Raw genomic sequence first — 20,663 nt, forward strand, 5'->3', positions numbered from 1 at the left:
TGTAAAAAGGAATCTAAGTTATTGACACCCTTATGCAAAAAAAATGCCTTTTCCTTCAATGGAATGCTTAATTAGACCAAAAAAAAAAAATCTTCTGTTTATTAAAGAGTAACTTTGCACTAAACCTTATAACACTCGTGCTTACTGCTTAACCTACTTCCTGACTTTCTTGTAAAAATTTTTAAAACTACTTAATTTGTGAATGTTTTGCAATCACTCTTTCTCTTTCTGGTGACCATACCTCATTTTTAAAAGTTTACAAGCCATCTGAAAGCATACGTACTGTATCATCTTCAGCTTTGGATAGTCTATTTAGAAACCTGTTTAACTGCTTCTTGTAGTCTCCATTCTGTGTTGGCACTAAGAAGAATTCACAATAAACCAGATGCCCCGGGAGATCTCATAAATGTGTATGGATCTGTGTTTAACAGCTGGATTAAGTAACTGAACATTTAAATACAGTATCTAGGCAAACTTTCCTTCTAATTTGTACCGATCGTGACATGTATGTGGAAGTATTTTAATATTAAGCAAGAAAGTTAACAACGGTCTTGATTTTTTATACATAAATAGTAAGTGATGTGTCCGATCCTACTATGAAATGATGGCTCTCAGGAGCATTATGTTTCTCCTAATTGCAAGTGTATGGCTGATTTTTAGAACATGCAGTGGTAGGTTGTTGGTTTTTTTTGTTTCTTGCTAATGTAAGATCACTGGGGTTAAGTGCACAACTCTTGCATTGTAATATTTAATGAATTATCTTGACTACAGCTTCCAAAGATGTGACATCATTTTGGATCTGCACTGTTTTATGAACTGCTCTAAACAGATGACATCACTACAACATGTAACTGTTTTGTAGAAAACAACTACTAAAAAACTTAAATTCTCTTACCACAGGTATTTTGCATGGAGCTGGACTTTCTCAGCTTCCCAAGCAGCGCTCTCATCCAAATGATCAACATGTTGAGCAGGCTCCAAATAGCCACGTCAAATATGTCTGGTAAAATTATTTAGACACTTGCTCATTTTTACATCCACATTGTTTATTAATAGGTTCTGGCCTGTGGTCAAGTTAACAGGCTGCTTCCCTAGGAAAGGCTGAGTTATGGCAGTTTGTTTAGGAACATTAAACACAAAGGTAGTGCATAGAAACCCAATCTGCAAATGATGGGCTGCTGATCTGCTTCCAGCTTTGGAACTACAGAGCTGATCTTTATTTAATGGCATTCAGTGAGCTCTTACTTATTTATCATTGCACTGAGCCCAAGAAAAATACTGCACATCTCCAGAAACAGCTGTTAGTGAAGATAGCTTTATTTTCTGTGCTGAATTTGTAAGCCGCTTCTCAGGGTAATTTTTCTATTAGGATGGGAAATAGGCTGACCTAGCATGGTTATTAGCCAATTTTGCATTGAATGATTAAGGAGTTCTGATAAATAACATTTTCGCATTTATCCTCTAAATCTTAAGTCTTACATCTTTCAGTAATGGAGATTTGGAATATACTCCATGGGTTATTTTGTATTGTAGGCAATAGCTACAGGCTTAAGTAAGAACATTAGTGATCAAAAGAAGTCCTCAAGGATCCAGTGCCTAACAACACTGACTACCTCTTTTTTTAATTTTTTTTTTCCTTTGGTAACACAGGAAAATGCTGCAATCTCTAGGGAGGCCAGAAGTCCATATGGCCCTAGATGTCATGATTGTGAGTGGATCAGGCCAGCAGCATGAAGGCTGCTTGCTGCTCACCTCAGAGGTGCTCTTTGTGGTCAGTATCAGTGAAGACACACAGCAGCAGGCGTTCCCTGTGACTGAAATTGATTGTCTGGAAGATGATCAGCAAAAAGACCTGCTGAAGGTGCAGCTAAAACAACAGAGGGTGCCTTGTGATGTGGAGGTAAAGACTGAGTAAGATTTTCATCCAAAGATAAAGTTACAGTGGGGGGTGATGCATTTAGCAATGGGCACACACACTCACCTTGGGTTTGGGAGGCCAGAGATTTAAGTGCCAAACCAGGGGACCTGTTGATTTCACACGCCTCATTGTTGACTGGGTTGCCCTTTGGATGAAAGGGACATGTCTCCTCTCTTCTGTCCTCTTATTGACCAAGAAATCGAACATCTGTGACAGCAATTTTCCGAGGGAAAAAGCAGAAGTGAGGTTTTTGGTAATCACCTCGTCGTTTCTGAAGAGGATCTCAGGACTAGCTTCCTGTGTGTCAGGTGTTTATTATTTGCAAGTTAGAGTTGCTGCCTATGCCTACAGAGTCACAGTGAGAACAGTTCCTTTTATTATTCTGTTTTAACAGTTCAGTAATGCTGATGCTTCCTCTTTTCAGCATGTTTCTTATCTCCCCAGTTTCAATGCAGAGCTCCTTCTTGGCTGCCAGCTGTATTTAGTTCCTTAAATCTTCCTCCTTTTGCAAATACTGACTTTAAAATGGACCAGTTCTTTTGCTGAGGTTGGATGTACCATGTGTTTGCCAGTAAAAGCATAAATCTTTCATCTTCTTATTGAAAGATTTCTAGGCCATTTGAATACTGAGGTTTTGGATGAATTATCTTTTTTTTTTATTGGTAGAAGAATGGTATATTTTTACACTTTTGGGAAACAATGTTTATTGTATTAAATTCTCAAGTGGAGTCATGAGAGTTCATTTCAAAAACAAATATGTGTGTGTCAGGTAGTTCATAGACTGCTATACCAGAAATTTCCGTTTCAGATATGCAAAAAGAGCATATGTAAAACAACAGGAAGTATGAGCTGTGCCAAAAAGTAGGCGAGGCTTCAGCACCTTCAGTAAAATCCTAACTTTGCTGCAGTCACCAAAGAATTTTGCTGTTGATTCCAGCAGAACAAGGACTTCATCTGAGTCATGACAGCACTTGGAATTTCTGTGAAAGCTCCTTTTTTAAGTGCTGAATTCTCTACTTATATTTAATGTCTTTCCAGTAACCTCAGTCTCACAGAGTCTGACATTTGCCCAACTGTTGGCTGAAGTTGCCTTCCTGCACCACAAAACTACACAAGGCATTACTTAAATTTGGTGCAAGTGGGCAAAGCTCGGTTTTTCTGTCCCTGAACACTATGTGGTTGCTGGAGGCAGCCATCGTGCTGAAACCAGACCATCCTGTTCAGTCCAGAGCTACCGTCCTGAAGGAAAGAGGAAGATAATTTGTTCTCCCTGAGACTATTGATGCACTCAACCTATCCTAACCCTAACTTAGCACCAGCCCTGATTTTTTTGTTGGGCTGTAGCACCTGTGGTGGCTCTTGTCTTTATATCTGGTTATCCAAGGGGTGAGGAGTAGGCTGCTACTCTGCAGGAACACTGCTTGCCCAAAGGTTGTTGCAGGAGGGTGATGCCTGCCTGGGAGGAGGAAAGACATGGGACAGAGAGCCTAATTCTAGTCCCCATAGCTGCTGCAGATGGAAATATATGAGACTGCTGGGCCAAGTGGATCCTGTACATGCACAACCCTACATGGCTTGGGTAAAGAGTCCAGTAGTCCCACATACATATGCAAATACACATAGTAAGTGAGCTGCCTTGGAGATACTGGATGAAATACATATGTTTCTTTGTGTAGTTCTGGATAAAAATATGGGACCCTTATTCCAGTGGCATAGCAATGCCAGGAGCTATAAACCTTGAGCCAGCCAGCTGCAGTACACAATGTCTTCTGCTGACACAGGCCCTTGAGAACGCAGGGAAAATGTATGGCATGATAAAAGCAGTGAACAGTGCCTATGCCCCCAGGGGTGGAGCAATGTCAGTGATGGCAAGACATCAAAAGCTGAGCGATGCTGTACAAAACTGACTTGGCATAAGTATGCCTTCAGAATGCAGAATTCACAGTGGAATTTGTGTGAATATTTAAAGAAATGTGCTATAAAGAGGAGCAGTTAAAAATAAGGCAGGCAAGAATAAGAAAATATTTTTGTTTTTTTTTATGCTAAGGCAGCTATGCAAAAACAGATTCCAAAAGCTTCATAAAGTATTACTAATTACCTGGAGTTACGTAATATGATTTTGTAATTAAAGCTGCCTTATTTTTTGCCTTAGTGGATTGGGACATTTCATACTTGGAAGTTTTCTTTCTGCAGCTGCGCATTTCACTTCTGTGGTGCTTGGGGCTGTTCTGCCATGGCCTCCCTTTCAGCTCCCCAGCAAGAGCATTTATTAAAAAAAAAAAAAAAAAAAAACACTTCGATTTTGATAGGGAAAAGCATCCTTAGGAGTAGCAAGCTATGAATTGCAGGTAAGCAGCCTCAGAGCTGCAGAACCCACACCTAAATAGACATGACTCCTAAATATTAATGGTGGGCTCTCTTGTTGCACTGAAGATGTCCTGCTACATGAAGTGCTGACACTTCTGTACATGATGACATTGGTCAAGATGACCAAAATTTTTTGCTTAAAAAAATGCCTAGTCATGTCATCCAAAAAACAGAGGTAATGTTGCCAAATGTAAACTATATCTAATTTGCTGATTAATTTAATCAAAGATCCTAGAAATAATACAACAAATTGAAGCGATTCATTTCAACATTATAAAAATGCACTTTTGTGTCTTATTGTCCACCCAAAATAGTTGCCAAAAGTTTTGTTTCAGCTCTACCCAAAACAGTTTCTCCCCTTGCCTCTCCTCAGCTTCTTGGAACTATTAGGAAACAAAACATGAGTTATTCTACAGCTGTAATCACCAGAGATGTTATAGAACATATTTTGACTCCTTCAGCAATAGGTTTGCCTGATGGCTTGTTTGCCTCCACAATATATAACTTAATCCATCTGGCTAGGAATAGCCTGGATGGATTCTTGAAAACTCTGGCACTGACAATGTTGTTATTGAAAGGGAAGCATTAATTGTACTTGGATTATCTTCCAAAGTAATTGAGACACTGCTTGGTTCCAGACAGACATCAAACTCTAAAAGGCCTCTTCTTCCAGCTGCTTTTGGTGTAGCTTATAATATCATGGAGAGAGTAAAATACCGACGGGCCCTGGAATCCCAAATATTCCTGAATTTCTTTGTGATGATCTGCAACAGGGTTTTCATGATAGTGCTACAGGTATCATACCTGGAGCTGAAAGCCACTCTGAATTTTCAAGGAAGTAGTGGAAATAAAAAATAAAGAACCTTTTTACTTACTGAGTGTGCACTAAGCAGACTGTTAGTGCTACACACAATCTGGACTGCACAACAAATATGCTATAGCCACCGCTGATTTTGTTAGAATTGCTGAAGTATTATTCTTTATAAGTCATAATTTTAGAAAAAAAATAGAGTTCTTAACCCCCAGAATGTGACCTTCTAACATTAAAGGCCATACAATCTCTAAGATTCATCTAACAGGTGCATTAAGCAACCATTAACCAAGTTGTGACTGATTGAATGGTTTGGCTATAAATATTACAGTTTTTTAAAATAGTTGGTTAATGACAATACTACGTCCCATTTAGGAAAAAAAATGTAGAATAACAGCAACTCCAAGTTTCTGTTGTTGTCTTGACAATATAAGCAAAACTGAAACTGGCTGGAGAAGTAGACAGTTATAGATGAAGTCATCTGGAAGCAAGTAGGGTCCTAGTTACTTTGGAAGACTGTCCAAGAACAGTTAATATTTCCTCCTGAATAATTGTGCTATATCTACGGGATATAGCCTGGAGCTGAATGAATCATAGAATCACAGAATGGTTTGGGTTGGAAGGGACCCTAAAGCCTATCCAGTTCCAGCCCCCTGCCATGGGCAGGGACACCTCCCACCAGACCAGGTTGCCCAAAGCCCCATCCAGCCTGGCCTTGAGCACCTCCAGGGATGGGGCATCCACAGCTTCTCTGGGCAGCCTGTGCCAGGGCCTCACCGCCCTCTGAGTGAAGAATTTCTTCCTAATATCTAATCTAAATCTTACCTCTTTTAGTTTAAAGCCATTCCCCCTTGCCCTATCACTCCACCCCCTGACCAAGAGTCCCTCCCCAGCTTTCCTGTAGCCCCCTTTAGGCACTGGAAGGCCGCTGCAAGGTCTGCCCGGGGCCTTCTCTTCTCCAGGCTGAACAACCCCAGCTCCCTCAGCCTGTCTTCATGGGGAGAGCTCCTATGAAGAATGGGTTCACACAAGTAGGGGAGTGGGATGCCAGCACCATTTCCATCTCCTATTATAACTTTGATCTTTTGGTCAGAGTGGAGTCAGAAGTGTAATCTAGTTTACATGGGTGCTACTTTAGCATATTTCTCTCCTTTCAACTGCTAAAACAGATTGACTAGTGAGGTGTTACCTTTTCTGTGACAGCAGACTGAAGCCATCATTCAGACATCATTCTCCCTTGTTAACTATGTATCTGCTGCAGCAGTCTGCCTTGTAATTTTTTTCCCCTCCCTTTAAGTATATGGAGGAAACCAAGCTTTCCTCTGTCCATTTCGTCATTTCCACTGTTTCTAAGCATAGGCTCCAACTTTGAGCTTCTGAGTTTGTGCATGAGCCTACTTCCTTTAGCATTTTTGTGGTGATGATTGAAAACAGGAGTGTTCCTACTTGTTGAGCAGCAAATTCCTCTCCAAAGGCATAGTTTTTTTTTTAAAGAAAAAAGAAAAAAGAAAAAAAGAGGGGACTGTTTTGATTTGAACGTGACATCTGTCACAATTTATGAATCATATTAATTATTTCTTCAAATAAGCAATGGTTTGTATAAAATGAGCCTCACATGTCCAGAGATGTGACAGGATATTGATCCTGGCTGTTAAATTGAATCCAATGGCACTGCTTGGAAATATCATCACATCTACTGAGGCATGTGTAAAACCCCCTGAAAGACGGTCAGAAGACAGCAGTCTTTGAATCCTCAGTGTGACATGCTACAAAGAAAGATGTTTTAAACCATGCAAAAATGAAATTGGTCAGCAGTTCTCCCACTATAAATAAGGAAGCATCAGACCCTATCCCCAGGATAGTGTCTGCCTTTCTGTCATTTTCACATTTTGGAAATAAGTTATATTCTGAATGACTTTGATAGTGATACCCCTGTAGTATCAATGGCGATATTTCTGAGTATCTTTTTTTGGAAGTCATTTTGAAGTCAGCTAGCTTGGTGTCTGCTTGCATGCTTGCCCTTCCCAAGTTAGTCATAGTCATCTTCAGTTTCTTCTTCAAAATAAAAAGGGGCACAGCAGACTGATTTTCCAGGTTTGCCCATGGCTTTTCGTCTAATACTTTATTGGGTTGAAATCATATGGTAGATGCCACCTTTCTGTTGGCAGCATCAGTTTTAGCTAGAAGTGGGTTAATTGTATCCTTCTTACTAGAGCCTTGAACCTCAGCGTATTTCATCCTACAAAAAGGGATTTCTTCAGAAGAGTCCCTACAGCTTATGATGGAAAATGCAGTTTGCATGTATACCTTAATTTCTTCTCCATTAATAACATTCCCAAACTATCTGTAGTAAAAATCTTTTGTTTTAAAAAAAAATAATTATATGAGTGCTTCTTTGGTTAGCAGAGGCAAATGGATATATCCAGTCACAGATAGACCAGTCACCTGGAAGGTAGCTTCTAGTCCTTATTCTGAATCAAGTAACTGAAAGACTTACTTAACTTCCCAGAAATGGCTGTGGGTTGTCATAAATTGTATTTTGCGAGAGAAAGGTTTGCTAGTTATAAATGCTGTCTATCTGATAAACACTGCTGGGAGCTACTGACATTTTTCTAAGAGGGCTTTAGATGCTTTTCCTGTCTACAAAGAGCTGATTTGTTGTAAAGATCTACTCTTGAGCAAGGTGGGTGGAGTCCATCCCTGAAATTCTTTGAAGATACTGCTTAGACTTTTATATGGTGGAGTTAGAATAATTTAGGTTGGAGAAGACCTCTAAGATTATCTGGTCCAACCTTTAACGTAGCACTGCCAAGTCCACCATTAAACCATGTCACCAAGCTCTACAAGTTTTTTGAAGACCTCCAGGGATGGTGACCCAAATACTTCCCTGGGCAGCCTGTTCCAATACTTTAAAACCCTTTCAGTGAGGAAATTTTTCCTAATATCCAAACTAAACCTCCCCAGTGCAACTTGAGGCCATTTCCTCTTGTCTTATCACTTGGTGCCTGGGAGAAGAGACTGATCCTCACCTTGATATAGCCTCCTTTATGGTAATTGTAGGAGTTACAGCATCTCAGGATAGAACTGTCCAAAACATGCAAAGGAAAGGAGTAATCCACCTACCGCTAAACTACAGGAGAACTCTGCTGGTTAAAACATCCACGAAACTACTGTAAGAAAGATCCCAGGGAGGATGATTTTTAACTCTACAAAGTGATATGCAAGTTATTGTCTTCACTGTTGAGTTCAGTTACTGTCAATTACTCAGTAATCATTTTATGTTGTCTTATTTCAGGCAGATGGAGCTAGAGAGAGACTATCAGAACAACAATACAACCGCCTTGTGGAGTACGTCACAAAGACATCTTACCACCTCGCCCCCAGTGCTGCTGTAATGCCAACACTGCAAGCAGTGGCTACTGAACACCTTCCAACTGTAATGAAAACGTATCAGTATGTAGTTGATCCAAATTTTGCCCAAGTATTCATTAGCAAATTCACCATGGTAAAAAATAAAGCCTTGAGGAAAGGATTTTTTTAATAAATATTTGTGGTGAATGTAGTAATATCTTACCATTTTGAGCATAATGCTTTCTATGCAGTAACCTACGTCAAGTAGAGATGCATGTAATTTTTGAAGTAGGAGATTATAATGAAGTTAAGCTTTTCTAACCTTGACAACGTTCCTGCTCCCTAGCCAAGATACTAGTGCTGGAAGGAAAGTGTTCTAGCAAACAAATGAAGTGAAAGGGAAAAGCCTTGGACTATAGGTCAATCAAAATCCTTTTTCTTTCAATTACCAAAAATCAGGGAATAAGGAAGAACTGAGTGCACAGAGTCATTTTTGCCACACACAAAAAATATATATCAATACATACTATATCATATTTTAGGGTCTGCCAGTTTCTGTTATAAACCAGGTTTATAACTCAGCTGTAAAAACTTGCTCAAGGCTGAGCCTGCCCCCCACACATGCACTCCCCCCAACATGTACATCCTGAGGCAAAACATTTTCCCCCACTAAATCTGAAAAACCCAGTGTGGCTGTTTTAAGTTACTAGTGACAGCTGGGTTTTAGCACCACTTTAACCTTAAAATAGCTTCCTTTATTTGACTGAAGTTTTGCAGGACATTAGTCCTTAATGTAAACTAGTGCCTTTGTCTGGTTTGGAGAACAAAACATGAACTACAACATGAATTTATTTTTAAAACTGTCTGTATACAGAAACTTTATTTCATCCACCATCAAATTTTCAGGACTTTCAATGTATATATGACATTGTGCATTGTCTGGTCATTAGCTGGAAGCCAGTAAATGCAATTCAAAAACTTAAGAACCAGATCTTAGCCTCCTTAAAATCTACCAAGAATCTAAAGCTCACTGTACCGTAGATGTGCGGGTGCTAAATATAGCCGTGTTGGGTCTCTCTCCCTTCTGATCTGCCACCCACTACATATAGTAAATGTTCAATTAAGCCCTAATTCATTCAATGCTTATCATCTTTGAAGTGATAAAAACAGGGATATTTAGAAATACGCCCTTTCAAATATATTTCTGCAAAGCAAAATGAGTTGGGTTCTTTTTCAGGTTGATACAAAAGTAAAGACCCACGGGGTCCGATTACATTAATAGTTACGATGCCATCACAGTACACTTAAGAATACTATGTTAAACACATCAAGACAAATGAGCTTTCTAAGTGTCTTATTTTCAGAGGTTTTACAGTTTGTAGTAGACAAGAAATCATTCTCTCCAGGCACAGTTAGGTTACTTTATAAACCAAATCTGTCTAGAGCAACTTTAGTAAAAAAAAAAAAAAAAAATCCTGCTTGGTTTTCAACTATACTTCTAACTTCTCTCCCCTGTTACATGTATATGGACATTCATTTTGTCTGGGGATTCCTGAACATGGCCAGAATTAGAGACAAGAACTGGAATAAAGTCTGATCATCATTTTGAGCAAATACATCTGCTTTAGTTAGTTAATACCTTCTATGCATACATGATATGACCAAAAGCACAGTACATAAGAATGTAGTATTGGTAATGTTTTTCTCGTGAGTTCAGCTTTGTTAAAAGATATTTCTAAAAGCCGTGTCTCTTGTGTACTGAAATACAGTAGCCTGGGATCTGAGTTGTTCTTTCTGAATGTGAAATAAGCCTATTAATTATCAACATTTCATAGTGATTTAATAATTTAGTCATTGTTTAAATAACACTATTTTAAGAAAAAATGTACATATGCATACAATTCATTCCCGGTATTTTATGGAAATGGTTTAATAATTCTAATTTTGCATATTGATGCATAAATTGTAATATAGAGTTTGTTTAAAGATAATAAAGCTATTACTATAATAGTTGTTTTTGTGAGCTATTTGGTCGTTCAGTTACGAGTGAATGAACAGTCATCGTGTAGAACAATGACCACAAAGATGCAAGCTTCATGTAGACCGACCCCACTAGATTCCTGTTGGTGACTGGACTTTGTCATATACCAGAAAATGCAATAGATCATGACAATACGCTGGAAGTAAAAAACCTGATGATTAGCTTGCCAAAACATGTGCTGAAAAGTTTTATGGTTTTGTGACTGACTGAATCAAAACAGCGCTATAGTCACCATTTGAATTAGCCTAATCTGTTCATTATGGAGGTAGTACACGAACCAGCCAAGAGGCTGCAAACACACCTGTAAAAGATGAGAGAAGGCAGCGGTTTAATTCCTAAAAGTTTGTAGATTGCAGCCATTGTTGAAGCTATATTTGTGTTTTTCCTGAATTATATTCCCTTGGAATAAACACTTGCTTAAATTACACTCTTCTTCAATGAATTAAGCTAGCATCTTTACTGCATTAGGCAGGTTCTTTCTCCCCCTTCTGACCACATGTATGGAAACATGTGTGGAGATGGCATATAAATCAGCCTCTCCTACATATGAGCTGTGTGAACTATGAAAACAAAGTTGTCCAAAGAGCAGCTGCCTATACTTAGCTGCTAAAGCACTCCAATGTGTACCCTTAAAGCATACCTACTTTCATAGTGCTCTTTAGACCTGGAGAGCTCACAACTTCAAATCTATCTTTTTAGTTTGCTTCCAGAACAATCAATCATTCCTCAAACACTCAAGAATAAAGCAAGCCAGCCAAAAATTTGGAGGCATACTCAGGCTTATGGATGGCAAGCCCTTCCCAAAGTAGTTTAGATCAAACAATCCCTTTTTATATATTATTTCATATATATAAATATAGCAAAAACCTTTACAGATGGTTGGAGATGGTCTCAGGGCAGACAGGCATGTTGTTCAGCTCTGCAGCTCCTATAAACAGCATGCCAGCTGCTATAACAAGAAGCTGATTAGGGTCTTGCTCACACACGCCTTTCCTGTGCCACACGAGGGCTCACTCCCAATTGGTTCTAAGATACAACAATAGATGAGACCCAGTAGGATTAGCTGAACTCTTTCTAGCAACAGCCAAAAAGAAAATCGATGGCTTGGTACTGGTTTCAGACTAGCTTAGCCCTTGTGCCTAGCTCCTGAGGAGGGCCCCCCAGTTTTGCCCTCCCTTCGCACTCAGAGGAAAGCTACCAGTTGTTTGGCAGTGCCCGCTGAAAGGAGGTGCTTGTTTTGCACCCCATGTGAAAACATGATAGCATTATAAAGAAAGCAACACTTTCATATTGCTGACACACAAACTGCAAACACCCAGCAGAGCTGCGTTTCTTCGTTGTTGCTGAATACATTTAGCCAGGGACAGCGTTGAGCTCTGCTGTCCAACCAAAAAGCCAACGTGGGCCACAACGTTCTCATTTCTTTAAATCACACAACACTGGTAACAGAATGAACGCACAACTGTGGTTGGCTTTAACAGTTTAGAAGAAACTTGGAATTTAAAAGTAAATTCACAGGTAGCAACTGGGAAGACTACATGGGCTAGAGCTGAGAGGGAGTCAGTTCCTCCAGCCTGCACACCTGGCAGCAGCACAATTCCTTGCCTGCGAAGCTGTCAGTATGACTAAAGACCCCTGGCTATTTAAACCTGCAGACATGGCTGAGAAAATGCTAGTCAGTATTTAATGGCACACAATGTTTATACTGTACATTTGGAAGATAAATTGTTAATCATTTGCTATTGTTAAGCTTGGGTTTACATTTATAGGAACAGGGGTATTTTGATTACTAGACGGTTTCCCCTGCACCACTAATGTCATTCTTTCTTTGCTCAAAGGCAGCCCCACACTTACAGAAACTTTAAAGAAAATGCCATGTTGCTCCATATTAATGTTCTGGATCAAATATGCTACTTATGTGCTTTCATTAGTCCAAATGCTGCTCACAGTTACCTATTAAGTTAAGTAGATAATGATCCATTTAGAATAGTAAGAGTTACTCCAAACAGGATTTGAACTGAAGACCTTCAAATACAACACAGATGGCTTAATTTGTCATGCTTCTTCATACAAAGCCTCCCCTTCTTTCACATGATCAGCTTTGACTCCTCTCATAGTGCCCCCATTCAGCAATCAGGAGTTCCAGCCCTATGTATCACTTGTGTATTTTCAACCTCAGCTGTAGGCAACGCACAAAGCACGCTCCAAGTGGCCAGTAACGAGGCAGAAGGTAGAGCACCAGGTCTTGGACTACAGGACGTATCCAAAATTAAGTGTGCTCAGCTGACTGCTTCCAGATATGAAGAGATGTGTGTGTCTAGAAGCAGCATGGAAACATTTTCATTACCGTAATGTCCTAAAGTAAGCATTTCCTCTTCTATTTTGTCTCCTTTTATCTTCTTTCCCTTTGTACATCAAATACATGTGAATATACTTGCAGTCTGGGGTCATTTTCCAATTACAGTTATATACCACGTATAGGAGTGGGCAGTGGCGTAGATTCTAAGTCTTGATGTAACACTTTGCTGCCGTAAGGAAGGCAACACAACGATGGCACCAGAAAAAGACACAAAGGTTGGCTGGTGCGTTTCCAGAATTCCTCTACAGTTTCTTTGATCTCGAGGTCTGTTCACTTCCGAAGCCAGAGGTAACCGAGACCCTTCCAGAAATGCAGCCTCTCCCTTCCAGTAACAACTATCCTCTTGAACATTCCCATCAGCAGCAAAGACAACCCAGCCATAATTGCTTAAGAATATACTTTGTTATCAAATACGGAACTTGGCCAAAACAAAGATGCAAATAATTCTTGGGAGAAAGAAAAACAGACTCGGTTGTCTAAAGCGGTTTATGAAGACTTTCCACCGCTCTTTCCAGTATTTAAGCATTTCGACATTAATGAAGACAATTAAGCCTCACTGATGTACATTTTTTATTTACTGAGATACATTAGAGTGTGTCATGCACTGAAGTGCATTACACTTGATAATTCAGTGAACAAGTAAGGTTCGGTCATCAAGTCTCCTCAGACTGAACAGGATCTGCAAGATAAAAAGAAATTAAGTTATGTTGGACAAACTTCATACCCTCAGTAAAGACATTAGTATGTATGAATGCAAAGCAAGAGAGAGAAATGTTTATGTGGTGGTTTAGTCTAGAGGAATTCCCCCTGTTATTTCCTGACAGTTTAAGATTCACACACCCTTCATGTGGCAGACAGAAGTGAAACATGGAACAAATCAAGAGCTGGAACAATCCTGCACAGCACGTCAGATTCACTATACATGCAGCACTGATAACTGAATCAATCTTGCTAAGGGTCTGAAAGAGAAAGGAATGCAACTTTCAGATAGGAGCCAGAGAGGAAACAAGTGGTGTAGGCAACCTACCAAGGAAGGAAGAAAACCAAATTCAAATTGCTTCTCCCTATTATACTGAATGCAATCCAAGACCAGCTGTGCTCCATGACAAGAGTCATGCAAGTGGTTAGCACCATGACTTGCCCCTTTATTGTACTGCTGAGCATGCTCCAGAGGTAAGACACTCCCCAGATTTATACTTGTGCTTCTTTTCCATCACCAGTACCCCCAAAGTCCGTGCCAGGTAGCTGAAACCAGGTAGCTGAAACTGCAAATTGACACGTCGATACCAAGTTCTCTACGTGCCCAGCAAGAACAAACTCCAGACAGACTTCCAAACTAACACCTTAACTAATGAATTCTCCTCCCTGCTTAGCGTTTCCTTCATTTCGGGGGCAAGTGCTGATTCCAGAGTGAGTATTAAATGAAGCTAAACCACTGTATTTGCTGCCACATACAAAATAGATTCCAATAAAATGGGAGCAGATGTAGAATATGCATGACCACCGTACCCTTTAGGTAACTATACCAAAAAAAGCATCAGATTCAACCTCCATCCAACTTCCATAGCTAAGATTTAAATTGCTGAGGAAAACGAAAATGTCTTCCATCTGTTTTGGGTACTTGTCTTTTTCACAGCCTTTTTAGAGCATTTGAAACAGTGGCATTGTTTTCCCTTTTCTCCTGCTATTCTATAGAAAAATACAAGTTCTTACATAAATAGGATAAGGAATAAAAAGCATCAGCAGTTCAAACAAAATGACATATCAAGATTTAGCCTTCATATTTTCTTTTGAGCTGGTGTAATTAAGGAATGGAAGAAATGTTTAGGAAACGTTTAATTTTAACAGGTGCACACAATGTGCAACTTGATTTTTTTTTAAGTTCCAAATGGGAACATAAGCTTACAGAGCGGAGCTCTATTTGCACTGAAAAATCCCGTTCGTGATTCCAATTAAATATTTAACATGGATCATTGTTGACAGTGTTTGTTTCAAATGATTTTACCACCAGATGGCCTTTCAGAACACGCTGATGAAGGCCACCTGACTAAAGAATGCAATTCCAGTGTCTAAGAAAGTTAGAAAGTCCCTACATATTACAAAGGGCCAAACGAGAGGCTGAATTACTGAGAATAAAACCAGGTAAATTTATCATTTCATTATTTACCTTGGCTGGAGTCATCACTCAAGAAGAGACACTTTTTCCTCAAGGAAAAAAAAGGACTGCCGCTTTTTTTTTTTTTTTTTTTTTTTTTAATCTCTTAGAGTAGCTGGAGCTCTGCTTCTTTCATACAATTGCATTACACGGTAACCAGATAGTTGCAGATTGTCACACAACAGAATTTTGTATTAATAGTGTTAAGTACAAATGTTTTATTTTATTCAATCTTGCTGCTTTAAGCAAACAGGCTGAGAAAACCCAGCTGGCCAGGATAATTAGAGCCACAGATTATCACATAATGATCACAATATGAAAACATTCCAAAAGAATGAAAAAGCTATCATTCTAGATTAGTTTGAAGTCATTTTAAGAGAAGCAGAGAACTCAATGTAAGAAATCTTGATCTAGAAGGGGGGAGGAATTCTTTGTTGAGTTGTCACATCACGAGCCTGTGCAGTTTACTGAGTGTGCTTATTAATAACCGTAACAAGGTTGAAATAAAGACTTTTTTTCCCTGGTGTTATGATAAGAAGTAAAGAAGAAAAAAGTTTGGCAGTGCTCTAACAAAAAAAGCACTAGGAGAATAGTATCGTGATCAAAGCTCTATTCAAGCTGGATTCGGTAAGGCAAAACTCTGAATTTAGTACAAAAGAAGCTGCATGCCATCATGTTGTGTTTTTTTTTAAAAGCATGTATTTATATACTGAAATATGTACATATATGTACTAAATACGTATTTCCCTCATGGGTTGTCATCTTTCCCCTCACGAGCGTCAGAAGACAAAAGGATGTGTGGAAGCTGTCTCTGTTTCTTATACAGAGATCCATGCTATGGCAGACAGCCTTCCCATTTCTCAGCCGCTGTGCCACCACCAGCACATAAGCTGACTTTGATAGCCCAAAGCTAAGCGATTCAAGATGTCACCGCATCAATGTACTGGTATCAGGCAAGTCTCATACAAAAGCTTGGTCTCCTCTCTATGCAAAGGCAGAATTGTTCTGAAGGCCGCTGCCTGCAGAGGGAAAGGCCCAGCATCGCTCTGCAGAGGTCTGCTACATCACACGAGTTAAACAAATTACCCAAAAGGTTTTCAGGAGATTCCCATTCTGCCCTTACTCCCCTTTCCCAGTTCCCACATTTCTTCAAGTTTTTATTGCCCATGGGTCTCTTGAGTAGTGCAATTTGTAACCCTTTTCTTTGGGAGAGACTTTCTGATTGATAGAAAAGGAAGAAGTCCGAACAGAAGCACCTTATTTTACTGAAACAACTCGACCAACCCTTCTAATGCAGAGGAGCTTATTACCTGGAAATGCAGGCTGCCATTATTTGGGCGGCGCAGACTCAAACACACCAGCTGCTCTCATGGCTTCAAAGTCCTTCATAGGATCATAGTTCTTATAGAACTCTGCATAAGCTTTTTTTCTGGGTTCAGCAACTCCAAACTGGAAAGTAACACACACAAGATTAAAGCTTGCAAACCTTTACAAGCAGTATTTATTTATTTGCTATTAACGCTAATAAATTTAGCGGTGGATAGCAGTCTAAAAAGCCTTACTTCAATGACAGAAGTTAGTAAAAAATTGCTTTGTTCCTGTTCAAATCCACAGTTCAGGCTACCTGACTGCTGGTCTGGAAAATAACATCTAAAGTGAAACCTTAAAAAGCCAGTTAAAAGACAGTGCATTACATTTTTAAGCAGACTGCATTTTTAAAATCCAGATACACGTTGCCTATATTGATACTCAAATGTCCTCTGCCCAGCCTGGTGATTGTTTTACATGTAATAAAAATTGCTACGGCAAGCTTTGAATATGTCCGTGGGCAGCTGCAGAACTGTAACTGCAGATAAAATGGCATCCCAAAATAATTGACCACATTTGAGCTACGTTGTAGGTCAACTGCAAAAGTCTGGTAAAATTTTACAAGGCTCCCAAACCAATCCTCCAGCTCACTGACATCAAGAGATGTGGTCCTGATACCTCAGGTACTCGCTCCTCTGAGGCACGAGGATACGCCCAAAAGCCAAAAAAACGTGAAGGAAAGGCTAAGGTGGGTTTGTCCAACATATAACATAGTAAATTCCTTCTGAGATCAGAGTTGTTCTAAACATGGCCCACTGCCTTACTGATGTATTAATGGGGGGCTGCCAAATACAGCATAAAACCACAGACTATTAAAAAAAAAGACACTGCAGATCTCATCACAAGCAAGCTTGCCCACCTCTCAGCAGGTGTGAGAAGTGGATGCTGAGCCTTAACTGTGCAGGTTTATTGTTTCTGACAGACATTTATTGCCCTTCATGGACTTTGCTTACCACAAAATCGGCACCGTTAACCTGATGTTAACTTAATTCTTAGTATATTTTATCAACAGTTTTCTGAGTATTTAAATGCTGCAAATGAATGAGTTCAGTGGGTGAAGCAAGACCCAGTTCTTCCATGAAATTCATGGAATGTATGTTCTAATTGCCTGTGATAAAATGTAACTTGTAAGATCCAAGAAGGGTTTAGTAAAGGCACTGAAAACAACCACCCCTCTTATCTTTGTCAGAAGGCTTTTTAAGGACCACGAAAAACAAACTGCGATCTGTGAGTGGGATTTTTTTGGAAATGTAAAGCTCCATTCCTACCTGCTACCTCAGAAAAAAGGATAAAATGACCGTACTAGCCCTTCTCATACTGAAAGCTTCTGTGTAACGGGCAGCGCTTGCATCCTGTTTATTATCAAGATCTCAGAAGTCAATCAAAAGATAAGACAGCTCTCCAGAGCCTCCGACACCGTGACAGAGACACAAGCTATCTACTGATACCGGGAGGAGCATCAGCTGTGTGAACAATCAAGAGCAGCCTAGGCCTAGAAGACTCAAGGTTAAGTCATCACAAATTGCGTGACCTTAATTACAGTGTAAGGCATCGGTTTGTTCACATTGTTTCTTCGAGATTATGAGGATTTATTTATGTTCTGAAAATACCCTTATAAAAATACATTACTAAAGCCTTCTGATGAAGAGCTTACCCAAACCTCAACAAAGTGATATTATAAATTTTAAAACACTAGTGCGTCCAGTTTATGACTGAATGAGCAGTGATCTCACCTTGTACAACGCTGCGCATCCGAAAGAAACAAAAAATGCCCCTAAGAGGTGAAACTTCATCCGCCTGGCCAGGAGACGCCGCATTTGGGGCTTAGGCAATAGTGCAGACGACATGGTGATTGTATTCCCTAAAAGAACAAAAAAAACATATATGTATTAGAAAGGAAGAGGACTGTGGGACAAGAACCTCTACTTGAATATTTTTATTTAATTTTATTCTAGAAAGATCATACGTTTTTGTGTCATGTAAAAGTCACCTTGACATAAGCAACAGAGCCCCGCTCTATTTGACTTTTTGGTTATGTGCTCTAGGTGATCCTGCTGGGCAGGGGCGTTGGACCAGATGATCTTCAGAGGCCCTTTCCAACCCCGGCCATTCTGTGACTAGGATATTTAATCCTTTCCAACCTCAACCGTTCTGTGATTAGAGTATTCAATAGACAGCATTCAAGAGCAAGCTAATTATGACAGGAATATAGGTGCCTGCCTATATTATTTATGCCCAGGGCTCACGGTAACAAGGCAAGCATAAAGACAGTTCGTACTAAACCCTTCCTTCCCTTCCGGGCCTACCCTTTCAGGCCTGCTGCATGCATCAGAAGCCGATAAATACATAAATAAAGATACCTGCAAAGACTTCGCTAAAAACACAAAATAAAAACACCCCTCGGCCCTGCCAGCTGGCAGAGGGTGCCCGCCACCCCTCTGAGGGGAAACCGCCGCCACCGCCGCCCTCAGGGACGCGCAGAGGTCACGCGCTGCCGCCGCGGCCCTTGGCGGCCGTTGGTGACGGTTGGTGACCGTTGGCGACCGTTAGGGAGGGGGCGGCTGTGGGGAAGGTGGGGGGGGGGCGGGAAGAGGGGTGTCGCGAGCGCGGCCTCACCTCAGCGCGAGCCCCCCGCCGTCCTCGCGCCCGCCCTCTGCGGCGCCGCCACCCCGCATGCGCGAGGCGGGGCCGCGCGGCTACGGGGAGCGGCTCGGCTCAAGCCCCGCCGCGCGCGCGTTGGGCTGAGGCGGGCGGCCTGGGGGGGGGAATGCTCCACAAAGCGTTGCCGTCTGGAAAACGTGGAATAATATTTATAGAGTTTGCCAAGGGCAAGCTTCACAATAAACTGTAATCCCTTCTAGGCATCCTCTCTTTGGACCTTTCTTGGAAATGGTGTGGTGCCGCGGGTTTCCACCTCATCACCACCTGCCTGTGGTGATGTTGTCCGTTTTCACTCACTTTATTCCTAGCAAAACCCCATGGGTTTTACACTCAATCCTGTAAATTCCTGCCGTGAAAGCCTCCCGTGCAGTGAAGCATTCATTCAAGCCTTATGCACCCTTGCCAAAGCCAGGGGACCCTGACTTCAAATGGCAGAGGAGACAGGCCCCTAAAACTGAGGAGAAGGGATTTTCGTTTGGCGAGATGAAACAGAGTAAGGTGTCAGTAGAAAATGTGGAGAGAAATCACACAGCCCCAGCAGCAAGCTGGGGGAACAGTCTTTGCAACAGCATTTCTGAATAGATCTGATTTGAACAGCGTTTCTCAAACCAAAGAGAAGTCTGCTACAGTAACTGATACCAAACTGAAGAATGGCTGTCCAAGAGTGTTTTCTTGTATGGATTAATACAAAAAGGCAAATGTTAGTGACAGCATGCAGAACGAATGACAAGATATAGGCACAACCGGATTGTGAGGGCCTAAGGAAACACCAGAAGGGCACTGCTGACTGCATTCAATGTGACCAGGAGAGCAATGGCCACAAAGTTGTCTAGGAGGTCTGTAAAGCTCTGATAAACCCACCCTCATATTACACGATGTCAGAAAAAGAGAGTTTAACTGGAATAAAAGCACAGCAGGCTTCATGGCTACTATGATTGTAAATTACACGTGAGGAATTTTCCTATAAATGACAGTGTTTATGAGACAGTGTTTTGGTAGATGGACCTAGGTCTGCGTATAAGAAGATCTGATGACTTTTTTCAATAGCTTACTTCATGGCTGGCCAGGTCATTAAATTCTTTTCTATGTGACATGTTTCCCCATGTGCCTGAGATACTGCTGGCCAGGCATCTTTGTGTTATAGTTAAGATGCTAATTGAAAAGCTACTTGTTTTTATGCTTTGGCATCATTACTGTGGAATATACAGCCAGCTTCTTATTGTTCTGCATGAAGGGCAGTTCAGGACTGTGCAAATAAAGGATAAAAAGGGGTACAGGATACAGCAGAGGAAGAGCCATGGAAGGCAGGCAGAGGTAACCAGCTTTGTTAAGTCAGTGCACAGAGTTGCTGGTTTCTGAATGGTTTATAAGGCTGAATGTGTTTCCAGACATCCAAACATCCAAAATGCATCAAAGGAAATAAATCTTCTGAAAACACTGAGGCGTACAACACACAGGCAACAGCAGTTGTCTCCTTCCCAGTCCACGCAGTCCGTGGGGCTTCCGACACCTGTTCCCGTTGGGTTTTGTACCTGAATATCAGGACTGTTTGACCAAAAGGTGCCACAGGTTCCAAAATAAGTCCTCTTTCCTCTGCATACTACTGGAGCATCAGCAACAATTGACACTTCT

At 40.7% G+C, this 20,663-nt stretch overlaps 2 protein-coding genes across 3 annotated transcripts in view; one reads left to right on the forward strand and one right to left on the reverse strand.

Moving 5' to 3' along the window:
* Nucleotides 1-13,264, forward strand: part of VPS13B (vacuolar protein sorting 13 homolog B) — a 476,457-nt gene extending 463,193 nt beyond the window's left edge. Inside the window, exons 60-62 of the mRNA XM_035546369.2 lie at nt 901-1,003; nt 1,651-1,900; nt 8,392-13,264. Coding sequence (XP_035402262.1) covers nt 901-1,003; nt 1,651-1,900; nt 8,392-8,637 — 599 coding nt within the window. The 3' untranslated portion in view covers nt 8,638-13,264. The remainder of the gene's footprint in view (nt 1-900; nt 1,004-1,650; nt 1,901-8,391) is intronic.
* A 135-nt stretch (nt 13,265-13,399) lies between these two features.
* LOC118247935 (cytochrome c oxidase subunit 6C) lies at nt 13,400-19,120 on the reverse strand. Of its 2 annotated transcripts, none has more exons than XM_035546371.1 (4): nt 18,987-19,120; nt 18,104-18,231; nt 16,313-16,451; nt 13,400-13,526 (listed from the first exon to the last, which is right to left on the reverse strand). In XM_035546371.1, exons 2-3 carry the CDS (start codon nt 18,215-18,217, stop codon nt 16,332-16,334), a joined length of 234 nt encoding a protein of 77 aa, XP_035402264.1. In that variant the 5' UTR covers nt 18,218-18,231; nt 18,987-19,120; the 3' UTR covers nt 13,400-13,526; nt 16,313-16,331. The 2 variants fall into 2 exon arrangements, with proteins under 2 accessions (XP_035402264.1, XP_035402265.1); XM_035546372.1 differs by lacking the exon at nt 18,987-19,120 and adding an exon at nt 18,731-18,850.
* Nucleotides 19,121-20,663: the final 1,543 nt, after the last annotated feature.

The sequence above is a fragment of the Cygnus atratus genome, chromosome 2 (genome assembly GCF_013377495.2).
Source record: "Cygnus atratus isolate AKBS03 ecotype Queensland, Australia chromosome 2, CAtr_DNAZoo_HiC_assembly, whole genome shotgun sequence".
Taxonomy (NCBI): Eukaryota; Metazoa; Chordata; class Aves; order Anseriformes; family Anatidae; genus Cygnus; species Cygnus atratus.